General features: G+C 32.3%; 3 protein-coding genes across 3 annotated transcripts; all 3 read right to left on the reverse strand.

Moving 5' to 3' along the window:
• Positions 1-2,778: 2,778 nt before the first annotated feature.
• Positions 2,779-6,471, reverse strand: LOC105327259 (uncharacterized). The gene is made up of 4 exons (XM_034449453.2): positions 6,326-6,471; positions 4,110-4,233; positions 3,599-3,637; positions 2,779-3,474 (listed from the first exon to the last, which is right to left on the reverse strand). Exons 2-4 carry the CDS (start codon positions 4,222-4,224, stop codon positions 3,203-3,205), a joined length of 426 nt encoding a protein of 141 aa, XP_034305344.2. The 5' UTR covers positions 4,225-4,233; positions 6,326-6,471; the 3' UTR covers positions 2,779-3,202.
• Positions 6,472-11,590: 5,119 nt separating this feature from the next.
• LOC136274728 (D(2) dopamine receptor B-like) lies at positions 11,591-12,841 on the reverse strand. The gene has a single exon (XM_066082279.1). The coding sequence runs from the start codon at positions 12,839-12,841 to the stop codon at positions 11,591-11,593; it is 1,251 nt and encodes a 416-aa protein (XP_065938351.1).
• A 7,135-nt stretch (positions 12,842-19,976) lies between these two features.
• LOC136274730 (G-protein coupled receptor 84-like) lies at positions 19,977-21,236 on the reverse strand. Its single transcript, XM_066082280.1, has one exon. It carries the CDS (start codon positions 21,234-21,236, stop codon positions 19,977-19,979), a length of 1,260 nt encoding a protein of 419 aa, XP_065938352.1.
• Positions 21,237-27,527: the final 6,291 nt, after the last annotated feature.

Here is a 27,527-nt window from a genome sequence, read left to right on the forward strand (position 1 = left end):
TTTGCATCGAGCTTTCTGATTGGATAAAATTGTTTTATTAAGAATCGCAGGTAAAACAGACAAAGTGTGTTTTATTTTCATCATTTTCAAAAAAGAAAAAAGATAAACCATAGACTATGTAACAAATGAATAATTTGATATTAAATTAAGTCTTATGGATAAATGAATCCGACAAAGCTAAAATTCAGAGGCGGATCAATTTTTTTTTTCTACCGAGAGAGTGGGGATGAACAAGAGCCATTTGCATGTAGGTAGTTTGATGGGTTCCGATCGTAAACATATGGATTAAATAAATATTGAAAAAAAATGATAATGAAAAATAAATTGAAAATATGTACAAGGTACAAGTGATATCAAAAAAAGCAAAAAACATAAACAAAAAACAAAACAAAAACCAAAAAACCAAAAAACTAAAAAAAAAAACCAAAAAAAAAAAAAAAAAACAAACAAACAAACAAACGGCAAGGTTATGTATGAGTGTGGGTAAAGGTGGTGTATTGGGTCAGCTTTATAGGTATATGTCGCTAGGACACGGCAAAAGGGAACATGAATATTATTCGCTTTGTCCTTTGTAATTTTAAAATATTTAATAAACGCATTAAAAATACCAGAGCGAATAAGTTCTTCGTGGCTCCTGTGACTTTTCCTATGTACGGAAAGATGGACATGGAAATTGAATTAATGATTTAATCTGTGTCTCAACATAAGCTATATGTCTCCTGATATAATGTTGCTATAAAACAAAAAATAGAAACGTATACTTCCTGTGCTGGGGTTTGACCCGCGTCCTCTTTGGTTTCCACCATATATCCCTAGAAATTAGGTTTGATTGTCAATCGTCTTGGAAAATCTGTTCCAGATTGCAGTGATTGGAATTTCATAAAATAATCTTCCAGATATTTTTCACACCCGAACGCGGGCTTTGAATCAAGATATTAATATAAAAAGAGATGCACTGCCTATATGCCATGGTTTGAACCTTGCTGCTTTGCATGATATTCAAATTCAGAAACCCAATCATACTTTTAATTCTCCATATACATTTCATGATGATTTATGCTTAGAAAACGGTAACATTCCATCAAAAAGAAAGATTACATGCACCCAACAATAACAACGGACCTTTAATAAAAATGAATGATGATAAAAGATATTTCCTTTAAACGTGTTTTTCTCTTAAGATTTTAATGACATATAGACTAAAAACAATTATAATATCCATATCAGATTATATAATCTCCATTCCGGTTTAATTTCATTCAGTGTTATATATGTATAAATATATATACTAACCTTGTATCTTTCATTATTACATTTATTCATATGAATGCATATTATGAAAAGGAAAAGAAAAGATGACCAAATGATAATCAAAAGAAAAGCAAAGAAATATGTTAAAATAAGAAAAATATTAAAATACACATTAAAATAATCAATGTATACAATAAAATTATCAATTTATATATACAATAAAAAAAATCAAAGTACTGAAGTACTGACGGGAGTTGATTTAATCGATTATTATTTATTTTAAAATCAACGATATGTAATTTTGCATGCATGGCAAGTAAATTCCTATAAGTATTTGAATAACACACATTTTTTATAATATGAATTCTCCTACAGGAAATTCGTGAAAATCCAATATCAATCATGTTGTGTAATATTCAGAGAATTAGTCCATAAAACTGCGTATCAGTAATCGAAATAGCTATTATGAGAAATTATATGGATCCAAGCAAAATTGAACTCTAGTCTCGTTCAACCAGACGCTCAGCTGTATCCGTTAATCTCCGACAAGCAAGAGATACTCTCTGCTTGTCGGAGATTTACGGAGACAGCCGAGCGTCTGGTTGAACGAGACTATATTGAACTCTGGCGTAGGAATACATAAAATGTACGACTTCAAGAAATATCTAAATTGTTCGTACCATTTAAAATCTGACTATTTACAAGGTATCTATAAATTAGTTTCCTTGAAAAACAATGCTTAAGAACTCATTACATCGAATTTATTGATTAGAACTAAATGTTATCAGCTAGCGGTGTTGATTTGTGCTTAGGTCCAAACACTGTTTCACTTTCGGTTTGCCTGAGTAACTGCATAAGAGAGTTGATTAAAATCAACGCCCAAAAATCAATGTATACAATAAAAATATAAATTTATTGCATACATTTTTCTAAAAACACGTACATTGTATATGTGGATAGGAATGTGTACAAAAGGTAGCTGTCTTCATTGTAGCTGCTATACTGTAATACTAAATATATATATGGGGAAAAATTAAAAAGCCAAGCACAGTAATAAAAAATGTCACAACATTAAATTTTTCATCAATGTTCTACTACTGCATAACAAAAGATACATTGTATTTATAATGTATACATGTACAGAAAATTTAAAGTAGGTGAATCGATATCACAGAATGTATAAATGAACGTCACAGTAACGCATTTTAAAAATGACACACACACATATGCATGTACAATGATAAAGCACCATGTAACATAACATGTTGAATTATATATATATATATATATATATATATATATATATATATATATATATATATATATATATAGTACCATTTCACAAAGTCGTTGATAAAATCACAGGAAAGAAAACCAGTCAGGACACCTTCAACACTATCTAGATTTCAAACTACTTCACAGACCTAGATTTACTTCCCCCTTTACTAAAGTCTGTTCCAAGTTATTGCTTCCATCACTTTTTGGTGATTTTTAATAAAAATACACATACCTGTGAAAGAAGTACAATAATGGGAAATGTCTACATCTTTTCTCCATTCGGAAGAACTCGGGACACCTCGCGCAATTTTTCAACGTTATCATCCGGGCTTATTAATGGCGTATGCAATGCAAAATCCCCGTAGACTTTCTATTTTGGGATGTGTATTGGGACCTGGAGCGGCAGAGGGGGCGTTTTAAAACAGATAATCTGGACATTTTTCATATTAGTGGATGAACGTAGTTTAGCACAAAGGTATTTATCATTATCGAAATATCAAGGGAAAAGTGATAGAAGCAAAAACTCGAGACAGAGTGTGCCAATTTAATAAGTATGACCATAGAATCCATTTTCCAGTCTTTCTCTTTCATGCACGGTATAACTATTCCAAAGAATTCATTAAATACGACTTGTAAGTCCCATATACCGTTTTTGATTCCGAATTTTAATTCTTCAAACTGGCTGGGATGTAACCGCATCACTGGTTGCCTCATCGTAAGATGGGGGTTGAGTTGATATCACCGGTTGATTGTTTGGATCAGTCTGTGTCGTCTGCATGTCAGGTTGACCATTTTGAGCCTCGTTCTGGTCATTTTGTTCATAACGTTGTAGTTGACAGTTTTGAGCCTCGTTCTGACGTCGTTGTTCATAACGTCTGCGTCTCCGGCGCTCATTATCACAGCAATCGCAATCCTCGTCCGTCATTATGACACAAAACCAACAGCCTTGTAGAAACAGGAAATATAAGAAAACAGTAACAATATTATTGAGAATGGAATGCGTTATTATGAGAGAGAGAGAGAGAGAGAGAGAGAGAGAGAGAGAGAGAGAGAGAGAGAGCAAGCAAACCTTGGTTATCTCCCCTTTGTCCTTCAACATTAGTTTGATCTGAAAAACATTCAAACACCACATTACTTTTTAAAATGAACTACATAACACGTTCTTATATATTAGATTATAGGTAGACTGCTAGAAAAGAGATATGTTGTTGAAACAATAGTAAAAAGGTGTTAAAGGTTACACATGTAGGTCTTTTTGTCTAAGAATTTTCCAAATTATTTAATCCCATTCAAGATATATTTTCGTGAGGAGACTACAGTTTCAAATGTCATGGCAAATTGATCAATAAAAGGTTTAGTATGACATAAACACAAAAAGGCAACTTATGAAAATGAAACTGCTGAGGTAAATTTTGGTTAAGCAAGAAAAATAGGAGAGTATGCATTTAGATTTATAAAACCTATAAATATAGCTGCAAAACTGGAGCTCCACGGGAAATTCAGGTCCACCGTCCGTCAACCCGAATTTGCCGTGGAACCACAGTTCTGCATCTACTATAAATAGCTTTCTTTTTACTTACCATTTCCGGTGTCATCGTTACAGCATCCACAACAATCTTGATCATCCCCGCAACAATCGTTGCAACCTCCGCAATCACAATCACAGTCGCTGAAATCACACTCACAGTCTGACATCCTTATTATCTGAAAATACACGTGTGCAATAGTGTCATGTTGTAAACTTTGAATTTACCGGGTAGCAGTAAATAAAAAATTTACAAAATGAAAACTGTTTTCATGATGTAAATTTTGTATTTACTGCTACCCAGTAAATTTAAAATTTACAACATGACAATAGAAAAGTTCACCCAAAAATATAATGATACTGTGTTAAAGACTTAAGAATGCATTTAAGTATTTATATTAACATCTTTCTTTTAACTAATTAATAAATTGATTATGAAAAGTTGATAAAATTCACTAAATTACTGTTAATGTACATAAGTACGTTAGCTAAAAGAAACAGCCAAATCGTCTCCAGTGAGACTGTGAGACGACATCATCATGAATATTTCGTGCAGTCAGTGATTTTTCCTAGGTCGCTGTAGGCTTCGACCAACCGATAAACAGGGCGTGTCAATATAAGTCCTGTCAGTATCTTGTCAGTTTCAGCCGTTGTAGATTTCGGCCAATCGATAAACGGGGCGTGTAGATTTCAGTCTGGCTGTTTCTATAGAGCTATGAATAAACTATATGTTTCCGTAAGAAATAGAGGAAATAATACTTAGTAGATGTAAATATTTAAACAATAAAATGCTTTCTTTGGTGATTCATTTGGGATATGAAGGAAGCGACACTGCAAAAAAAATACATAACCCGCGTTAGCGGGTTATATAAATTTTTTCTGCAATGATCGCTACCTTCATAACCCGTATGAATCACCAAAGAAAGCATTTTATTGTTTATATTAACATCTTTCTTTAACAAATCAATAATTTGATTATGAAAAGTAAGTAAAATTCGCTAAATTACTGTTAATGTACGTAAGTAGGTTAGCTAAAAGGAACAGCCTAATCGTCTCATGTGAAACGGAGAGTCTGGCATCATCATGATTATTTCGTGCAGTCCGTGATATTTTGTAGATCGCTCTAGGTTTAGACCAAGCGATAAACAGGGCGTGTCAATTTCAGACCTGTCAATTTCTACTCAAGTTTCAGCCGCTGTAGATTTCGACCAATCGATGAACGGGGCATGTAGATTTCAGTCTGGCTGTTTCTATAGAGCTATGAATTAACTATAAGTTTTCGTAAGAAATAGAGGGAATAATACTTTCCGTGTATTCGATGGTGCAATGGAGGACAGTTAAAAGATCTTTCTGCCTTGTTTACAAACAATTGACTAAGATTACACAATAGTCTAATGAATGTACATGTACTCAATTATGATTTTCTCAAAGCAAGAGTTTATTGATAGAATTGAAGTTATTTTTTTTTTAAATAGAGAAAAATCTATGAATTTGATTTTGATTCCTTATGCATGTAAGGTGAAACATATAAGAAACTCTGTTAAAAACAATGATAGAGAATTCTAGCCAGGTTCAAAAAAATTATGTCATAATTTAGTACAGTGTAAGTTCCATATCTTGCCAGAATCAACATTTTTTGTGTAACATTATACCGATTGGACATTTAAAAGACCCTTTTCTTGATAAACAGAGTCCAACAATCCGTATGACACTGAATATTTTAATGACCATTAAGGGTTTTTTTTTATCGACTTCTTGAATTTAAAACTTAAAAAAAATATCAATATCTTGGGAACATTGCTTTTATATATGCAGAAAAATGTGGAAGAATCCAAGTTTACATACTGTATCGAAGCATAAAGTGTAAAACATGTACTACAATGAGAAACACTGGAAAACGTTTCTTTAAATTATGACATCTATTTCTTTCCATACAAATAGTAGACCATGTATTTCGAAATAACTTGGACATATGTTTGATACCTTTAATCTGTGCACTATACACAGTATTGCGCCATGTTATTATGTTGTCAGTAAATTTGCCAGTCCATGTAATCTTGATTCCGCCAGAATAGGCATTCAATTTTTAAATTTTAAAGTCACCTTTTCATTAATAATAGTGTAGGAAGTATGGTCACTCAGAGTAGATATATGATAATCCAGAACGATCAAATACAAATCAAAGGTGTGAATTTAACATCCTCAGTAAACAGAATAACCATGAGTGCTGTTATAGCATAAACTGTTGCAAAGTTTGAATCCAGATCTTACCTGGGTTTGTATGTAAACGGTATTTATCCTGTTTCTACGGTGAACCGTTGGACCTTAATTGCGATTTCTGTATACATGCTCGAGTAGGTTGAAGCTGAAGCAATCCATCCGGAACATACATGTAGCACGTCCAGTCAACGACGTAGACGTTTTGTTACTTTAAAACTCAAAGTTACTCTTAAGGTATCTCACTCCTCACGTTTTAATTTCAATGCGCAGATGATCATTATATCTTTAATAAATATGATTTTATTTTTTTAATCATCACAAAAAATTATTATTTCATTACTACATAACATTCATAAGGAAAATCTATTTGAATTCAAGAAACAGACAAGTTTTTTTTGGGAAACTATTATTTCAAATCAAATTGTAGCTTTAATAAAAATTGTCTATTTTGAGTGCAAATTGGTTACACAAAAATATATGTAGCTTCGTACAATTTTTTTGTTGTAATTCCTCTTTTCAGTGTGACCACTGTGCATAAGTAAAAACAATATTTAAGAAATAAGTTTGCTTAATCAAAAATACTGTCAATAAATCCTAAACAGTCTGAAATTGCATTTTAGGTGTAAAAAGGTCAAATTAAATTGGCCATAACCTCGAGGGATGAACACTGACCTCTCATTGTCCTTGTATTTTCACTATGTTTTGTCCATATATTTCAATGATATACTTCTTTTAAAAGAAATTTTTGATCCAAGAACATTGAGGCGTGGGATACCTTAATAAATCCGCTGTAGTCAGCCGTGTCAGCTCGATAAATGATAATAAAATTAAAGAAAAAAGATTCTAAGAAACTTGATCCATCGGGAATTGCTATCTGTTAGCTGAGTCCACTTCTCAGTTTATCTATACTACTATATTAATATAATAGACTCGAATTTTTGGGCTTTAATACCGAGAAATTGGAAGAGTACTGTCTTTTGTTTTATATATTTTAAACATTATTGCTACTTGAAGATTACCAATTTGTTTTTATTTTTTTCTCAATCAAGCTTCGCTAATTAATAATCAATGAAAATTCCTTTTAAAAATCCGGAAATCATCTGGATTTTTTAAATCTTACAATCTTGCGCGTACGCATTACATTCACGCTAAATCATGGGAGGATCTTTATTAGTTAATGTGTCCACAATATCATATTTGCATGGATAAACTCAGAAACGATAATTCAAATACGTGTCAATTTTCATTGAAAATTTGCTTTATATTCTGTTCATCAAAGAGAATACGGGAGATAACTCTAACTCAGTATATTTTTAATATAAAACAATCCCAGAGTTCCGATTGTCAAATGGTGTGTAAATTTGAAGCGAGGAAAAAACGTTGGAGAAAAAGTGTTGAATTCTTCATTAATATGAATTAAAATTTTAGATGAAATGTATTTACAGCATCAAAATGGTTTGTTATGAATAATTTGACTTTTATTTTCAATGCAGCTTTATCAATTTTTTCCAACATCGTTTCGGTGCAATTCTGCAATTTTTTGCTACATTAATACCTGTATATGGGAGGCATTTTAACTGTGATGAAGGCCTGTCTCGAGACACAGTTAGATTATTCTAACTAAGCCTATTGTAGTTGAATAATTTGACTTTTATTTTCAATGCAGCTTTATCAATTTTTTCCAAAATCGTTTCGGAGCGATTCTGCAATTTTTTGCTACATTAATACCTGTATATGGGAGGCATTTTAACTGTGATGAAGGCCTGTCCCGAGACACAGTTAGATTATTCTAACTAACCCTATTGTAGTGAAGTTATTAGCTTTATTGTAGGCTTAAAGCTTGGTTATGTAAATTTCAAAAAATGATACGGTGTGTCGATGTATAGATCTATGTCGTAAATGTCCGATATCATATGCAATGTCAACCCGTGCACGCACGGGTCAAAGTCTTTACCTCCACTTGGTATTTTCCCCTCTATTTCTTAAGAAAATTGACAGTAGTTCATACAGTTCTTAAATGACAAGCCATCTACACGATCGGGTAAAACAACGCGTTCGCGTATGAAAAAAACGCATTTTATTTTAACTGTTTTCAAATGTTTTGTCTAGTTAATTAAATTTCGGCTTTAAATTATTTACCTATGAAAGATAACTTTTATGTAAACATCGTCCGTTGATGTCTTTTTTTTTGTTTTTTTTTTTTTGTCTCTTTTTTCTGTATTTGCGTGGACTATATCTTGATCAATCAAATCCAAAGCTACGTCGAGAGCACAAACTCTACGTTTTTGCACGAACTGACCTTGGACTTCCAAGAAATTGCAGTTACCATGGAAACTTTTACATATACGGCGAAATAACTGTTCCTTAGAACTGTGTAACGTTGTGACCGACATACTGATTAATATATATTTGTTAAAAAAAAACTTTAAATGGAGAATTGAATGAATGGCTCATATATGGATAAATATAAAGAGTGAAATGTTTTCTCTAATGTTTCATACAGGTTATGAAGGTAAAAAAACATTGCAGAAAAAAACCCACCTGCTAACTTCCTTCATGCCCGCATGAAACACCACAGAAATCATTTTATTGTTTAAATATTCACCTCGTACAAATCATGCAGAGTTATAGTAGTAAAATATTACTAGTTCATGTACTAATTGCTATTTTCTCCCTGCATTTCAGATACGGTTTAAGGAACCACACTTTATCAAAGTGTAGGATTCAATCTAAATAAAACCATTTAAACAAGAGTCTGGACTTTGGGTAGTTGGGTAGTTGGGTAGTTGGCAATGTGAAGTCGGCCTGTCTATTTCATTGTAGACCACTCAGCCATAGCTATTTGAAATCAGATTTGTCTGTCTAAGGGGTGGGGGGGGGGTGTCAATTTTTCAAAATTTACATAGTAAAATTACCAATAATATGCCTCGCCCCCCCCCCCCCAACTAAAAAGCCTTGATCTGTCTATCCGACTGTATATCTTAATTCTTATTAATGAATTTTTTTTTATATCTTTCTTTGGATATTGTCTTAAAGAAGAGTATATAAAATACCGTGTAACGATCAGAAAATGACATAGTCTAATCATGAAGAACCAAAGAAAATACTGTCATGTCTCGCAGTACGTCAGCTCATTCCGTTTTCAATGTTCCATAAAAACTAGATTTTTAATTAAGCATTATATATTTTCCAGTGATTCTTTGTCAGTGAAAAGACTACAAATCAGAGTTGTGAAGTATAGCTCAATACATTCATCAATGACTCGAATGATATACGGTTTGGGCGCAAGCGGGGTTTTAAACAAATTAAACAAAATTTAAAAAAAACTGTACAAATGTCAATATTTTAATATAAAGTCTAATTAAGTATAATAAAGTATGATAAAGTATACTTTAACATACTGTAAACTTTGGCTTTGTTCTTTTTAGCGTTTTTCGTGGAAAGCCGCTTCTGCCAAATAAAGTACATCGCTAAATGCCATTCATATATATACATTTTGCATATATATATATATATATATATATATATATATATATATATATATATATATATATATATATATATATATATATATATATATTAAAAACGTCTCCAGGTTGAATGAAAGCGCTAACGTTTTACTCTGTGTTGTATTTCATTTTTCAAATTTTCTATATATAAAACCGGACACTGCGATATTTTTTGGATTTAACTATATATATATATATATATATATATATATATATATATATATATATATATATATATATATATATATATATATATATAAAATTATATATTAAAGAATAGGCACATTCATAAATACGCTCGTTCAAATCCACGCTTCTTGTTTAAAAGTTGTTGAAAGGCATTTGAAAAACCGTATACAACAATGTTTAGAAAAAAATAGTTCCTATTGTTTAACTGTTTTGATAGGTTTTATTTAGGTAGTTGTAATTGGTATTCCCTCCTTTTGTTTTTGCCTTGGGAAATTGCATTTCTCTTAGTAACTTCGCAGTGATATTAATGAAAAGTTGTTTTTTTTGTCGTTCTATTTTTAATTTGCAAAAAGATATGTGTTTATATAATTCATTGTAATTAAGTACAACTATTTTGATGATAGAACTGACGATATGATCTGTTAAGATCTTTAGCTTCAATCCCAAGGAAACTATTATTTCTTTAAATGTTGCATTAGTGTCTGTTGCCTACTTTTTGTACAAGGCCCATGAAAATAATACCCGTCACAATAAAAACTATTAAATCTGTGAATTTCATCAGCTTTATGAGGACAAAAAATATCTTTGATGAAAAGAATAAGTTTAGAAATGTTGACTATGTTGTGAATTCATTGTCGATAAAATAAACAAAACACTAACAGCATTTGATTCCTTATACTGTATGACCAGGTTTCGCGGCTGTAAGTGACAATGGTATAGTATATTTAATACGGAAACTATTTTAGTTTTGGCGGAAATTCTTTTAAAGAAGCTTATCTCAAGGGTTGTTTTTTCATCTGACTTCTTCCGTAAGGATGCAAATTACATTTCTAATGAACAGGAACCTTAAATACAACGTTTACGAAAAAACTATATTTGTATACTGATAATCTTATTAATAAATAGTTGTATATTCTTTTCATTACCTCTGTACCAGTCCACGTTACATTTGTAAATTACTAGTACAAATCGTACTAAAAAAACACACAAATAAAGAAACAAATTAGTATTACCTCAAATTTTATTTGTCAAGAAATTAAGCAGATATTCTTTACATTAAATTTTAAATTTTAAAATAAGCAATAGGATTAAGGCTATTAATGAAATATTTCTTCACTAATTCAAAACATGTATGTTCAAATAAGCATTTTCTCATTATCATAATCAATACATGAACCTAACAATAACACATTCTGAAATTTTTCCACACCTGAAAAATGCATGATACTTGAATCCATTTTATTATTATTACTTTCTATTCATATCAATTCAAATACATACGGTTTATTTTCTAAAACCATTTAATTGAAATTAAATTATATTTTCTAAGTCAAAACATCATCTCTGTAATTTCAAAATAAGGGAATGATACAATTTTTCATTTAGTATGACTTTTTGTAGAAAGGTAAAAACTGTCTTAACAAATATTAATAATAATGGTCAAGAAATCCACACAAGAGTAAACTTTATCAAGCAGCTTGCATCGTTTATGAAACAGACCAAAGGAAATCATGACAAGAGAGTCGGTTTACTGAACAAAGGGAAGGGGGGGGGGGGTAACCCTGTTGCTACCTTCCTGTTTTCAAAAGTGATATTAAAAAAATATAAAGATTGATAATTAAACATGTTCGTTTTTTCTTCTACAACACAAACGTATCTGTTTTCTGAACTTTGTATCAAAATAACCGTAGACGAAAGGATTGACAATGTGATTCAGAAACACAAGTCTCGTCAGGTAAACCCACACACCCATTTCAGCCCTGGTCATTGTGTGGTACGTGAATCCCTTTAACGTAAACAGAAGAATCAGAATTATGAGAGGGGCTGTGTAAGAAAGCACGTACGCCAAGATCAGAACGAAAATCATCGTCGTTATCCGTCTTTGAGCGGATCTGCTTTTTGATTTTACAGTTTTCTTTTTTGTGGTTTTAAGGTGATTGGCAACATTATTTTCTTCATTATATTTGAGGTTTTCTGCAGGAATATTTAAAGATGAACGTTGGTTGTCGGTTGTTTCTACCACATCTTTCGACTTATCTTCACTTCCAGACTTCCCAATCAATACTGACACTTTTATATTTTGTAGTTCATTGGAATAACGGTATTGGCCCTTTTCATCTTGATCAGTTTGTATTTCATATGTCCCCGTGGCTTCATTTTCTGTCTCTGAGGCGACATTACTATCCCTGTGGACCTTACATTTAACTTCTCTGACACGTAATGAAAATTTAACACGTTTAAGAACAGGAACATAGAGTCCAACAGTTACGATTAAATTTACCACCATTAACAGAAACAAGAGACAAACGTACATATTCATTGACAACGACGGTTCAACAGCAAACCTGCACACTTCTATAGTAACGTTGTGGTTCATAAACGTTATCTCTTCTTCAAAGACCCCAGCAGTGAAGAGTAGCGGAGTGGAATAGGCAATAGACATCAAACACACGACACCAAATGAAACTCGTTTCCAGAAATGTGTCATTTTCGGTCCAAATGGCCTACAGACGAGAAGGTATCTCTGAATTGATATAACAAGAAGTGTATGTCCTGATATTCCCGGAATAAAAATCTGTACGAAAGATAAAATTCGACATGCGGCAGTACTGGGGTAGCTCAACAAATACATATTATCCATGATGTAATATGGCGGACTGATTAAGCATCCGAGTAGATCCACTATTCCAAGCAGAGGAATGAAATATCTTTCTCCTCTCTCCTTAATGCGGAAGAAGTAGAAGAAAATGACCACAGTGTTTCCAATTACTCCAATGAAAGCACCGATTATTACGAGAATGGTGTTACTTAAGGTTATATCAGAAAACCTATCCATCAGCTGGAACTGTTTGTACGTTTCGTTGGCCATCCTGCTGAAGTTCCCATGCCGAACGACAAGACGTTTATGCCTTTAATGGGCATATTTCCTTTTCTTTTGTTTCGCATTCCTTCCGTATAATCTTGTAGGGGGTTAATGTACCACTTCCATATGTATTTTTTGGTTTTTTTTTACTTTTTATGGTGATTTCACAATGTAAAAACATTATAAAGGCCATAAACAATTTATATTTCCTAATATAAATTTCATCTACTTGATAAAGGAACGTTTACTTGGGGATAAACATGTCCAAACTTGATCTTTGTAAAAATATATTCATTGCCGTTAATTAACAAATTAAAGACAATTTAGTATTTTATAGTTGAGTAAAATATAGTGCAATCAATAAATACTTGTCTTTACAAAATAAATTCAATTCAAATTCCGTAAAACAACTCATGCTATGATTTTGATTTCTTTCATGAAATTTGTTATAACTGTATATCAATGTATCATTAAAAAGTCAAACAATAATTCATTTTAAAACATTAACCCCCCCCCCCTCCGAAAAAAAGCATTAATATCATTGATTAGTACAATTAGGATTATGAACCATGGAAAAAGCGAGATGATATGGAGATACTAGTCTTTTCATATATCGGCCGAGGCGTTATTCCTTCCTTCTTGCTTTGATGCAGAGTGTTTTATGGCTTGCACATGTTTTATCTATGTCTTCCTTATCTATGTGATATATCAAATAATCAAATCTTAAAGGCTTTGGCTATTCTATGTATAATTTGCTTCCTCCGTTGTTAAAGTCCCCCTTAAAACCTATTAGTTGACCAACAAGATCTTTGATATCTTGTTTTAAAGACCAAGAACGCCACATACGATATGGTTTTACCAGTTCTAAACAATGAGACACTCATGAAAAAGTTTGCAAGACAGAAATTAAATGACTTTTTACATTAACCACAACTCATAATATGATATAAAAATCACCTTTCATTATGTTTAAACACCTTATGAATCTAGAAAGGGCTAAATTAGTAGAATCTTATATTGGTTTATGCCTTCCTAACACACAATTTTTAATTAGAATATTCTGGGTTAATATCTTCAACGAAATGTTTCGGAACTAATCGTCATTGTTTGAAATCCACGTTCATTATACAAATTAAATGTACGCTGGAACAAGATTTTTATAAAAACTATTTCTGTTTTCAGTATTTTTTATTAGTTATCATCATGTTGATAACTATCAAGAACTAACATTTTTCGTTTATGAGTTAAATTTGAATGGGATTCACACACAAAAACCAACGGTAGTACTCAACTTAATGATGCTGTAAGCGTATTTAGAATTCTTCATCATAACAAATGATAGAATTTCTATATATGAAAAAACTAGTATCAAAATTATATCAAAATACAAGTTAAGACATTTAGGAACGTCATTAAAAATATGATAAACAATAAAATTTGGTGATTAATTCTCTATATCATGTTGTAAGCATAAACAACATGAACAAAAATGAAATAATGCAAATATATTAAAACAAAAAAGATGTCAGCAATTTCACAGTTTGTTCCCAAACATTGAAATCTATCATTCAGTTCTTTCTTTTGAAACATTTGCAAAGCTGCTTTTTGAATTTTGTATCAAAAAATCCGTATATAAAAGGATTGACGATGTGATTCATAAACACAAGTCGAATCAGAAAGAACCAAACAGCCATTTCATTCCTGGTCATCGTGTGAAATGTAAAGTTTTCACGTGTATACAATAGAACGAGTATGATAAGCGGAGGTGTGAACGACAGCGTGTAGACAACAATAAGATAAAAGAACATCATCGAAACTCGTCTCTGTGCAGATCCAGCTTTGGACTTTGTAGATTTGATGCTTTTTGCAGGTTGTTGGTGATCGGCATTATGACTTGCATCACGTTCTTCAACATAATTGTGGTTATTTGTTTCAACTTCTTCGTTAGTCATGTCACGAGTTTTAAATCTCCCCTTTTTTGGCGAGATTGGCGCTTCCACTTTTCTTTCTACTCCCTTCAATTCAACACAATTTTTTGGGTTTTGAGCATCATCATTTTCTATATCAGATGTATGTGTTGCTTGCGATGTTTCTGTCTGCAAAGTAACATTGCTATCGCGATGGATTTTATATGTACCTGTTCTTGAGCGAAATGAAATTTTAACCTGCCTTAGTACAGGAACATAGAAACCAGCAGTAGTAATTAAATTTGTCACCATAATCAGGAACAAGAATGTGGTGTATATTCTCATTGATAGAGATCTTTTCCCAGAAAATTTGCATACTTCCGTTGTAATATTGTGGTTCATATAAGTCACACTGTCCTTGAATGCGCCAGCTGTAGCCAAAAGTGGCGCGGAATAAGCTAACGAAACCATACAAACAACACCAAAGAAGATACGTTTCCAGAAATTTGTCATTTTCGGTCCAAACGGTTTGCAGACTAGAAGGTATCTCTGAATAGATATAAGAAGGAGGGTATGTGCTGATATTCCCGGAATCCAAACCTGTAGGAACGAAAACATTCGACAAGCAGCAGTGCTTGGGTAGTTAAACATATATTCGTTATCCATTATATAATAGGGAGGACTCGTTAAGCATCCAAACAGATCCACAATTCCAAGCAGAGGAATAAAGTATCTCTCGCCTTTTTCTTTAATCTGGAAAAAGTAGAAATATATGATGGTTGTGTTTCCTATTACTCCAATCACAGCACCGATTATGATGAGAATGGTGCTTCCAAGAGCGAAATCAGAATATCTGTTCAGATATTGAAAATGGTAGTCTGTTTCGTTGTCCATCTTTTTCAAGCCAAACAAGCTCCAATGTGCGATTTAAGGCGATTTTGGTCATACGCCATACGCTTTTAATAAATATTTTTTCCTTATCTTTTGTTATTTAAATACAGTTTTCCATATTATTTATTTCACAATTTATGAAAGCAAATATGTACTCACTATGTAAGTATTCACACTTCAGTGAGATTTGTAGTGTAGACCCCTTCCATTTACATTTGAATACAAAGTAGTTGTTAACTTTAAAAAGAGATGAAGGGACTTAGTACATTAAAAGATAACAAAAGTTATATTCATTAAAGAACAGGGTTAAGTCTATTACAAAGCTCTAAATATTCATTGTTAATTAAGTCTGACTCGGTCTTCGGTAAATTTATTCACCTGTGTGCAAGCTCACAGTGCATGGCTCCTGTGGGTGTCCCGTTCAATATCCTCTCTGAGGAGATCTATGAGACAGAAAAGGAATTCTCTGTGAGGTCTATGACGCTCTCTCACCTCAATATCGTTCAGATGGTCTATAGTTTTTCATGTCTCTAAAAACTCGTTCTCTTTTTAATTCTCTCTGAACTACGTTGTCTGCTAATATAAACATGGCGGCCATCTTTATTTGTTTACGTGCATGTAGATCAATTTAAGGAAGAGTGCCCCTGGGGACTTTAAACGTAACTCGCAAAACTTGTTGAAACGCACTTACGTGCTACGTCACCGTTAACGATACGTAAGTAAAACGGTCGCTCGATTCTAATTTAGCAAAAACGTTAGTTTTACTACCTTAGAGAAAAATATTGCATACATATAATTAAAGGTAACTTATAGTCTGTCCCAAAGTTATTGCTTCCATCAATTTTTGATGATTTTAAATAAAAATACACAAACCTGTGAAAGAAATACAATTGAAATCGATGAAAGGGAATATATCCAAGTTATCCTCATTGAACAGTTAACCCTTTTCACTCATAAAATTTCACAGGAACGAAAACAATTTTCTCACGGAGATTTGTAATGGGAAATGTTTACATCTTTTCTCCATTCGGAATACACTCGGAATACATCGCGCAATTTTTCAACATTATCATTCCGGCTTATTAATGGCTGATGCAATGCAAAATCTCCGTAGACTTTCAATTTTGGGATGTGTATTGAAACCTGAAGCGGAAGAGGGGGCGTTTCAAAACAGATACTCTGGACATTTTTCATATTAGTGGATGAACGTAGTTTGAGCACAAAGGTATTTACTATTATTGAAATATCGAGCAAAAAGTGGTGGAAGCAAAAACTCGGGACAGAGTATAGGTAACTTACATACGCACTTTTGTTGTGATTCAAGAGTCCATGGTTTTATGCTCGGTACATGCATATGCATCTACATATTAAAAACACCCACTGTCACGGTTACCAAGCTGGTCTGCGTTTTACAAAAGAACTTACAACAGAGTCGCAAATATTTTCAGTCTCATGGAATGATATTTAGAGAACAACACTCAGACAGAACCATATTTATACACCTACTCTGATGTCCATGATGATATTTTAAAGCCATGAGAATGAAACATTGATTAGTTAGTTTTTAATTAGCATTCATTAATTTGGTCGTAAGTCGTAAGTTCTGTTGTAAAACGCAGACAAGGAGAATTGTCATCGCGGGCATGTTAAGGCTTCCTGATTGATTTTACAGCGATGTGTAGAAAGTCATTTGTCTGTACTTAATACAATATGACGTCATAATTAACTTTGACGTCACGATCTGCATTCCTGTCGATAGTTCTCAGGGAATGTATCTTAACGTTAAAAGTGAATTATATCAAACCAGTAATAAAACCGCAAATTTCCTTTACATAGATGATGACATTAATGCTAAACAAACAGAATTAATTCAAATCAAAAAATATTATCAAATAATGGGCAGTTTTAAAGCTTCGTTAAAAGAAAAACTCTGCTTATAAACTAGTGGTTTGAAGACTCTCCCTGCTACGTGTAAACAACTAAATGTAGAAATTTGAATGCTTGTAAAAATCAGCTTGGTGCAGGTGAAAGATCAACACAATTTTAGAATATTTTACGTAAAATTGGTAGAGAATATTAGTACCAATGTGAATCATGCTTAAGAAACCTACGGATTTACCCCAATTTTTTGTAAATCGCTTTTTGATTAGTAAAAATGTGCATTATTTTGATGATTTTATTGAGAGCTTTAACAAATTATTTCATAAACGAAATATCTATTTCAAGCTCAAGCAAGAACTTTAAAGTATATAACATAACAAAGGGGTTTTCTTTAAAAAATATATGATTTAATGTCATTAATCACCTGCGCCGATACAATTTAATTAGATCTTTTGCAATGTTAGAATTCGCCTGTCACGTGGTTACAAAGTACAGATGACGTCACAAAATGCAGGAAATATAACGCTTAATATCGTTGTCAATAAATGTAACATAGATTTTAAGAAATACTCCCGGTCAAAGTATTTTTGCGATGATTCAAATAATATCGTTTTCCGGTCGTATTTTAGCACCGGGACGCCTTAACATTGCTGCGTGCATCGTTTATGTGTAATGTTTGTATAACACAATAAACCGGAACTTGCAAAATTCAATAATCATAAATGAATTTAGAGTAAAAGTACCGATTTAACTTTCTTTAACTATTACTTCAGCTTTCTTTTAATTCAAACATAATTTAAACTTTACATGTCAGTCTTATCGTTTCATTTTTTCTACAAATCATAATATATGATAAATTCAAAGTCTTAATATAGATCACCATTGAATTGTCATTAAACATATCAATAATGCATATTGAAAATGTAAAATCAACACCCCCTCCCGTATGAGTTGAAAACTGTTAACGTCCTCTGTTTTTCCCGGTTTTTGTGTAGGATATTCCCGTTTTTGTTTAGGATATATCTAGAGTTAGAGTAACATCTGATTGGAGGTGTAGCTTCTTATAAGCAGACATTTATTTTAGCTAAAAAAATTGTATTTTGAACAGACCTGGCGGTAAATGTTTAGCACTTAGTCAATGATTTGCCACTACTATCAAGTATTTCATGCACTTTGAGTTTTGAAATTTGGAAATAAATTAATAGAACACCATCCTTGACTTTAAGTATAACAAATGAAATCCTACACTTAAATGTTATCATGAATTGCCACGATCGTAAGGATAGGAAACAACTGCATTAATATGGGCTTCACTGACGTCATCATCCATTGAAAAGTATTAAATTTTCTCGAATTCTTCCTTGTCTATAGCAAAAAAGTTATAACCAATATAGGCTTGCTTTTATAAATGTTGCGCTAGATCAAATACTGTTTACCCTTTGATAAATTACTCATTGATCAAGATCTATTGAAATATTCATTTAAGCTTCCTTGTAACTGACCAACTTACAATCTAGGTCATACAGGTACACCCAGTTCATTACTAGATTACTAGGCATCACTCAGGTGCAAACATCATTGAGTATGTCTAATGAATGATAACGAACGCCTTAATGACCAAATAATAATAATTTTTCTTTGCTTTTCCTTGCGTTTTTTTAATGTAAGAAAAAAAAACCTGGATTGTTAAATGTGATAATTTAATAACTTTGTCAATTCATTAAATCTATTTCAGAAGGAAAATATTGTTGTTTCTTTTATTTTAGATCTAGATTAAACATTTCGTCATGTCTTATTTACACTTTCTTGCAATAAATACATTTAATTGAATAACGTCATTTTCACAAAATAAATGAAATCCCGTTTTTATTTCTTTGTGACATTTTCTTTTATATGAAAAGAAAGTATATTGAGATGTACTTGTCCATTTTAAAATAATCTTCAAAATATTTTCCTTTGCAAAAATGTTTAATTATTTACATATTAGAAGCAACCTGCTCATTTTATTTTGTGAAGTACTTAACAGGTCAAGATGTCGTTTGTAACTTCACAATAATCACCGCGTGAACATATAGTTTAAACATAAAGAACAAAGTTAAGTTCATAATTCTGAATGATTTGCTTTTCGAAAACGTAGATATAAGTAAAAATCAATACTGTTAAAAAGTTAAATGGGAGATACACTTTGTTGGTACTTGATCAAATTTTCTGAGAACCCTTCAGGCTTTACAAGATTTGATCACGTGATAAAACAAGTTCATATCCCGGTGAATTTATTGAATTACTGTTTATTTCTTACAAGAAGTTGGCATGAACTATATTTTGGTTTAGTATGGCATAATATGCGGGCAGTTTTATTTATACACAAAAAGAAAAATCATATGCTTTTAGACATATTTTACATTATGATATGTGTACATAATAAACAACTTATGTAACCTTCATAACCTTTAGACTACAAGTCATTTCTTTCTTAGAAAAAAATTACGCAGCTGCTTTTTGAACTTGGTATCAAAATAGCCGTAAATAAAAGGATTGACAATGTGATTCAGAAAGACCAGTCGTGTCAGATAGAACCAAATTGCCATCTCTGTCCTATCTCTACTTTCAAACACAAAACCGTCTAGCGTGTAAATTAGAATAAGAATGATTAGTGGGGGTATATAAGAAAGCACATACGCCAAAATAAGGTAGAAAAACAAAATCGAAACCCGCTTCTGTGCGGATTTGATTCTAGATTTTCCGCTTCTGTCCGTTTTGGCAGGTTTTTGTGGATTTGAAGCAATATCAGGAAAAGGACCAGCAATATCACATGAAATACTACGTGCATCATTATCATGGTCTTCCATAGCTTCTGTATCTTCGTTAGATTTATCAGAAATTTCGAATCTAACTTTCTTTGGTGAGTTTGGTATTTCAACTTTTACTTCTGCTGCCTGTAGCTCAATGGAATTACTTGGCTTATCAATATCATCAGTTTCTATATCAGATGTCCGGGTGGCTTGCGAGGTTTCGGTCGTTGAAGCTGCAGGGCTATCTCTGTGAATCTCGTGTTTAACCGTTTTGGAGCGGAATGAAATTCTAACCTGCTTAAAAACAGGAACATAGAGTCCAGCAGTAACTACAATATTCGCCACCATTATCAGAAACAACAGAGTTGTATAAATGGTCATCAAGAGTGACTGTTCGCTGGAAAATTTACACACTTCTGTTGTCACATTGTGGTTCATGTAAGAAATATTGCTCCTAACGACTCCAGCAGTGAAAAGGAGAGGTACTGCATAAACAAATGAGATCAAACACACGACTCCGAATAAAACTCTTTTCCAGAAATGCGTCATTTTCGGTCCAAACGGTTTGCAAACTAGAAGATATCTCTGAATTGATATTAGAAGAAGTGTATGTGCTGATATTCCAGGAACACAAATCTGTAGAGATGATAGAATTCGACAAGCAGCTGTACTGGGGTAATTATACATGTACTCATTATCCATGATGTAATAGGGTGGACTGGTAAGGCATCCTAGTAGATCTACCACACCAAGCAGAGGTATGAAGTATCTCTCGCCTCTTTCCTTAATCCGGAAGAAGTAGAAATATATGATGGTTGTGTTTCCTATGACTCCAATCACAGCACCAATTATGATGAGAATGGTGCTGCTAAGAGCAATGTCTGAGAATCTGTTTACATATTGTAACTGATAGTTTGTATCGTTATCCATCTTCTTAAAATTTTTCTGACAAACGGGGTCTGTGAACAGGTATTTCTTTTTAAATCGAAGAAAGGTGTTGATCAAATATTATTTCCTGTTTGTTTGTTTGAAATATATCTTCCTTTCTTATTCATATCCTTGATGTAAATAAACATTTAACGTGTCATTGATGTATATTTGTTTAGATCTACCGACCATCCTTTTTTCTTTGAATTTATTGTAAACAAGTAAAAAACGTCCTTTCAAGTAACGGTATATATTTACACACGTTCGGAGAGAGAGAGAGAGAGAGAGAGAGAGAGAGAGAGAGAGAGAGAGAGAGAGAGAAAATATCGCATTTATAATAATACTTACGCGTACGCCTGCTGTACACGAAACTGTTCTTTGTATGAACTAAGCGTATGATTTTGGAATGAAAATAGCTCAGATAATGACATTGACCGTTGGTTAGTTCGATGGTCATCTTATAATGTAAAATAAATCATAACACTCTATTCTTTTGACTACATGTACTTATTCTTGACTTTTTTGCAATTAGAAAAAACCACACTACCTAAACATTTATGTTTGATTAAAAATGTTTTCAATTGAAATCTCCCATCTATTTATTTTATCTATAACAAATTCATATTGTATGGTATTATTTTTTATTGTATTATCACTGAATGCATGTTACGGATTTAGAAAAAGATTACTTTCAAATATTTTATTATTTCTTATAAAATAGTATTTTATGTTCATAAGGATTAGCTTTGTTAAGAATGTCAATCGATTTCAAAACCCGACAGCAAGAATACCTGTAAAAGTTGAGCTTAACACTCAGACGAAATTACCTAGCGGTAAAACAACTTTCAGTGGCAAAGGGCATTTGACTGTCGTCTATTTACTTTATAGAACGTAAGTGTTTACTATATTTTTAGTAGGTTATTGGTTCCTTATCCTTTTTACTTGCTATGATTTACCTCTTTGTTCCAGTTTTTATCGTTCAGTAATTTCTCCAACTTTTAAATGTACTACTTTAAATCAATTGGAAAAAATAGTTTTAACAAGATGAACGAGATCAAATAACAAAAAAAAACATGTTGTAATACAATACCTTTTTGAGAGAATCAGCTTATGATAATTTTAAAAAAATCTTGATTTGCAGAGGAACATGGTTTTGTTAATATTATTACTTAATTTATGAAACAAAGTGAGAAAAGTGAGTTTTGTTTGAGTTCATTGATTCATTTTCAAATACTTTAAGCTTTTCAGGTTATCAGTGTATACTGTTACAGGTTGTTAACACAGTATAATACAGAATGGGTTGTTGTCAAGGACACTAGTACATACATGTATATTAAAAACAATATGACATGTGAGAAAAAAAAACCCCCATCAAATATTAATCACACATACAACATTTTTATTTCATATTATATATACTAGTATATTTGCCGGTGTTACACATATCACTGAAGTTCACAATAATTAACAATAGCAGCAGTTTATACATAAACATACTTTATTTTCTGTTTACTACGGTACAATATATATTAGTTCTTGAAACTTTGCAAATCACCTAGAGTTGGTGTAAATGACATTTGCGTTATAGATAAAGAGTTTTGCTATTGCAGTTTTTCCACAAAAACCCCCAAATCGGCCCCCTTAAATACAATTAAACCTGTTACATTTTAATATGGTCTCCCTTTTGAAGTAAAACTTATCTCCAATTTATATTGTATGGCTTGTTTGTAATACAAATCAGGTATTTTAAAATCAATCGGATGAAGTTAAATTACAATAATTGAAAGCAATATTTACGTAAATGTTCACCATCAAATACAAACGTGCACTTTGTTAATACGTCGAAAACTTAGATCATTATGCATGCTATGAATTGAATATATTTAATATATAGATTTTAAATGATATGTTCAAAACATTCCCCTTTAATAAGCACCCTTGAAATTGCAATTAAGATCATTGACAACTTTAAATATTTTTGAAAGTGTTACAAAAATGAAGTCGGCGATTAGACATCTTTTCACTGTTTTTATGAGTGCTTCGTGGGGTTTTAAAGCGACAGAAGCGACAGGTTGTTTATACGTGACTATGAAAGCAAAGCCGAGGGAAATAGTTGCTGTCGAGTTGGACAATAAACTTGCCAATCGTCCAAATAGTCAGTGATAAGGTATTTTATTATACCGAAGAAAACTTTATTTGTCGGCGATGCAGAATTTCTTGATGATAAACAAATAAGAGTAATCTGACTTTGAATTTATTGTAGCGATCGGATTATGTCAGAGGTGTTCCAAGTTTAAAAAGAAGGGAAATTGAATGTCGCCGGTGAATTCTTTCGACGACTATTCATTATTGGTAGATAGCACGGAAACTATTTCTCGGTTAGATTGAATAGCGTGTTTATTCGTCGTATTTTTACATAGAATATATTCACAGAGATTATATATATATATATATATATATATATATATATATATATATATATATATATATATATATATATATATATATATATATATATATATATATATATATATTTATCTCATACGTATGGTGTATATTACCCGTGTGATAAACCTTTGCTATATCACACGGGTGATGCTATATCAAATACTTCCGGTCCGAACTATTTTTGATACAGCCCCTTGCTTCAACGCTTCAGTGACCTAGATCTATATGTTTTTACGAAGATTTGCTAGTACTTTCAACATAACTATATTTACTACTAAAATTGATATAAAAAGGATTTTGTCAAAGATTTAAATTACAAATATGAAGGAAAACACATAACTGCGTCGCATAGGCGTCGGAACCAGGGGGGGGGGGCTTATTCATAACCGTAACCGTAACCACAATTTTGAAAGTTATACACAACCGTAACCACAGATTTTTGATGAGTTTAGCCCCCTTCCAACTTTCAATTTGCTTTGTGATTTTTATAAAACTGCAAATTACGTTAACTATCAAGGAGTTCATCCTGACGACGCGATGAAAACAGCGCTCTGATTGTGTACTATATATATATACAAGAACTTACCGAAATAATGTTTCATAAGAAGTTTATTCCACCACCAGTAAGCATCCTTATTCACTTTAATTTCGAATCATAAGGCTAGTGTTTGTTTTATAGAACATCAACAACTGTTCCTCGTTCGAGTCAATTCAAACTAACGAGCATTCGCAACTTCGTGTAACGTTATGTCAACAAACTTGATTATTCACGTCTTCTAATCGGAATTTCCATTTAATCAAGTGAATAAGCTCTAAGAAAAACTAAGAAAAACTATTTAGAGCTAAAAAATTATTTTAAGGTTTATTTCAGTGAAACTTTACATTAAAACAGTTAGATTTATCTCAGGAATGACGTACTAAATTGTATTGCGCAAGGTCACAATTGAGCCGCATAACACAACGTTGCATCATCGTTTTTAATCTTTGAAAAAAACAACAACAATTCGGGTCACATAAGGGACTGTCTCAAAAGCTTCATAATATAAATCAAATTGTATGAGATAAATAGAACATCTATGATTGTGTGATTTTACATTTGCTTTATCCAACTCGTTGAAATGGTTATATTCGCTCGGCAAGCCTCGCGAATATATATACCATTTCAACTCGTTGGATAAAGCAAATATAAAATCACACAATATAGATATCCTCTATATATATGAATAAGTCCAATGCTCAAACAACCAAGGTAACGACGTCATTGGGACGTCATAAAAACGTTAGCAAAGTCTCTGGTGTTGACGTCACTATTTTGGCGTATTTTTTAAGCATTTCACATATCAAGTAAATAAAAACAATGAATTTAACACAAACATCAATATGGTGCATGGATGTTACAATAAACTGTTCAATTTAGGTTTATATGTTCTAATAAATATTTTTCTTTTTCTCGTCTTTCAGCGGTATTAGTATTATTTATTTGTGTTAAATTTCATTGTTTTTATTATTTGATATGTGTAATATATTTTATCCGACAACTGTCGCTTTTTTCTGGATTTACCTATTTATAGTTCCCCTTATTTTTTTATGCAAACACAATGTACTACAATATGTAATTTTATTATTTATTTTATTGGATTAGCAAGTAAACAAGTGTCAAGCAATAGGACATACAGTTTAGCAAAATAAGTCTACGTACATATCAACTCTGTCAACTCAAGTCCGTGCAATCTGAATGCTTCGATTTAGAAGCCATATATACGAAAGCCGAGAAGGATCATTCGAGATTCGAGATTCGAAATACGAGATTCGAAATACGAGATTCGAGATTCGAAATTCGAGATTCAATATCTAAATTAACCAATCAAATCATGGATCTGAAACCTGTATCCTAGCAACATCAAACTGTTCTAAATAAAGATCATTCGTACATGCTCTTTCCTACAAATAAATGTCTTAATAGCTCTTATATAGTGGTTATAAAATGGTTAAATTAACATTGATGAATTAACCCCACACAGTATAAACCATTAAATTAGAAATAACACTGTTGGCTTTGCGAATCTAAGTGGTCTTGTTTGCCCTGTATGTATTCCCCCCCCGAACAATTTTAACCCGAAGTGTATTCGCCCCAACTGTGTAAAAATCGGCTCGCGAAGAAAGATATGTTTAATCTAAATGTTTTAGCTATGAAACGAAACTCAATGAAATAATCGACATGTCAAAATATAGGTTATGATAAAGTTTTAAACCATAGAAGATATAATGATTTACAACCTCAAAGACAAAAATCCAGATAAGAATAGTGTATTGTAGGGTATGGCAATGCCATTGTCGATATGAGAGAGAGAGAGAGAGAGAGACAGAGACAGACAGACAGACAGACACAGAGAGAGTTTTGTAGTGTCAAATTCAGTTTGATTTAGAATTTGAAATTGATTTGATTTGTTACAAGCATATATAGACAATAATTAAGCCTCTAAAACGAGAAAAGAGAGGAGGTAGCTAGGGTAGGGCAGACCAACTAGCAAGCTTTATTTTTAACGGTGTTAGCACACCTGTGATTTACATCGACTCTCTCTCTCTCTCTCTCTCTCTCTCTCTCTCTCTCTCTCTCTCTCTCTCTCTCTCTCTCTCTCTCTCTCTCTCTCTCTCTCTCTCTCTCATCACCTAGCATTTCCTTTTCCGTGAGGGGGTTTGGGGTATTTGTGATGTCTTACATTAGCTAGCGAAAATGATAAAAAAAACCATGAAATTTTCTTTAAATTGTGTGCGGATGTTGTACGCCAATAATCTGTTTTCAGTATATACATTTCAAGAGGGGGGGGGGGGGCTATATAGTCCTAATTAATTTGTCAGTTATTCTGTTCCCACTTTGTTTTCTCTTCGTTTTCCAGGTTTTTTTTTATTTGGCTCGGCAAAATAATATAAAACTTTCTGTGTAGCTCTATAACGATGCACTGTAGATAAATTATGAGTAGTTTTACTTTTGATAAACAGGTACATATCCGTACTTGATTTTTAATTTGACTCTTATAATCGGATTTAATATTCCAATAATTATAGGGTAGGAAAGAGTAGACGGGACTTTTTTGCGCATATCCTACTGTACCATTCATTCAACACAGGTATTAGCACTCATCGAGTTCGACTTGCTTTCCTTTTCTTTCATCCACTGGATTTAAAGCTATTAATTTTTGAAAATATTTTGAATTTATGGCCTGATTATATATAAATTAGAGCTGCGCTGGTGCATATATTTACCCAAATGACCAAAATATAACCAAATGAATCTAAAAATTTTGACAAAATTAGTTTTAAACGTACGACTCTTTTTCAATTCTAATCGGGTATGTCCTTTAAAAAAATCTTGAACCACACACATTTTAGCAAATAAAACGGCAATTGTTTCATTTTTTAAGGGGAGGGTGCCGGTAAAGGACATGTATTGCTTATGGCAGTTGTGCTATACTCTCATTTGTTATAATAGGTAATACTACATATTGATATAAAATGAAAGTTTCCAATTACACTGTACATAGCTTCTATCACGCATTTTGACCCGTGCGATAGTTTAAAACAATTTTCAAAGCATTTAATGTAATTCAACCGATCATTTTTGAAATTTAATTTTCTGGATCCCCGCCTGATACGTCCGCCTTCTTGTATATTAGAATTACATGTACGTTGACCATATGTACACATTAACTTAATCGGCTATGTTATGGGACGATAACATTTTTTATCAATGTTTTTGCAGGATATGTAACAAATTTTAACAGCCTATTTGTGGGTTTTTGCACTGATTATTTGAGATAATTTGCCGCCATCTTTTATGCATTCCAC

Source organism: Magallana gigas, chromosome 4 (assembly GCF_963853765.1).
Source record: "Magallana gigas chromosome 4, xbMagGiga1.1, whole genome shotgun sequence".
Lineage (NCBI taxonomy): Eukaryota > Metazoa > Mollusca > Bivalvia > Ostreida > Ostreidae > Magallana > Magallana gigas.

Coding starts and splice junctions, on each gene's coding strand:
- LOC136274728 (XM_066082279.1), bottom strand. CDS start 12,841: ATGGCCAACGAAACGTACAAACAGTTCCAGCTGATGGATAGGTTTTCT.
- LOC105327259 (XM_034449453.2), bottom strand. CDS start 4,224: ATGTCAGACTGTGAGTGTGATTTCAGCGACTGTGATTGTGATTGCGGA. Junction 3,638..4,109: donor TAACGATGACACCGGAAATG/GTAAGTAAAAAG, acceptor AATGTTTTTCAG/ATCAAACTAATGTTGAAGGA. Junction 3,475..3,598: donor ACAAAGGGGAGATAACCAAG/GTTTGCTTGCTC, acceptor TGTTTCTACAAG/GCTGTTGGTTTTGTGTCATA.
- LOC136274730 (XM_066082280.1), bottom strand. CDS start 21,236: ATGGATAACGATACAAACTATCAGTTACAATATGTAAACAGATTCTCA.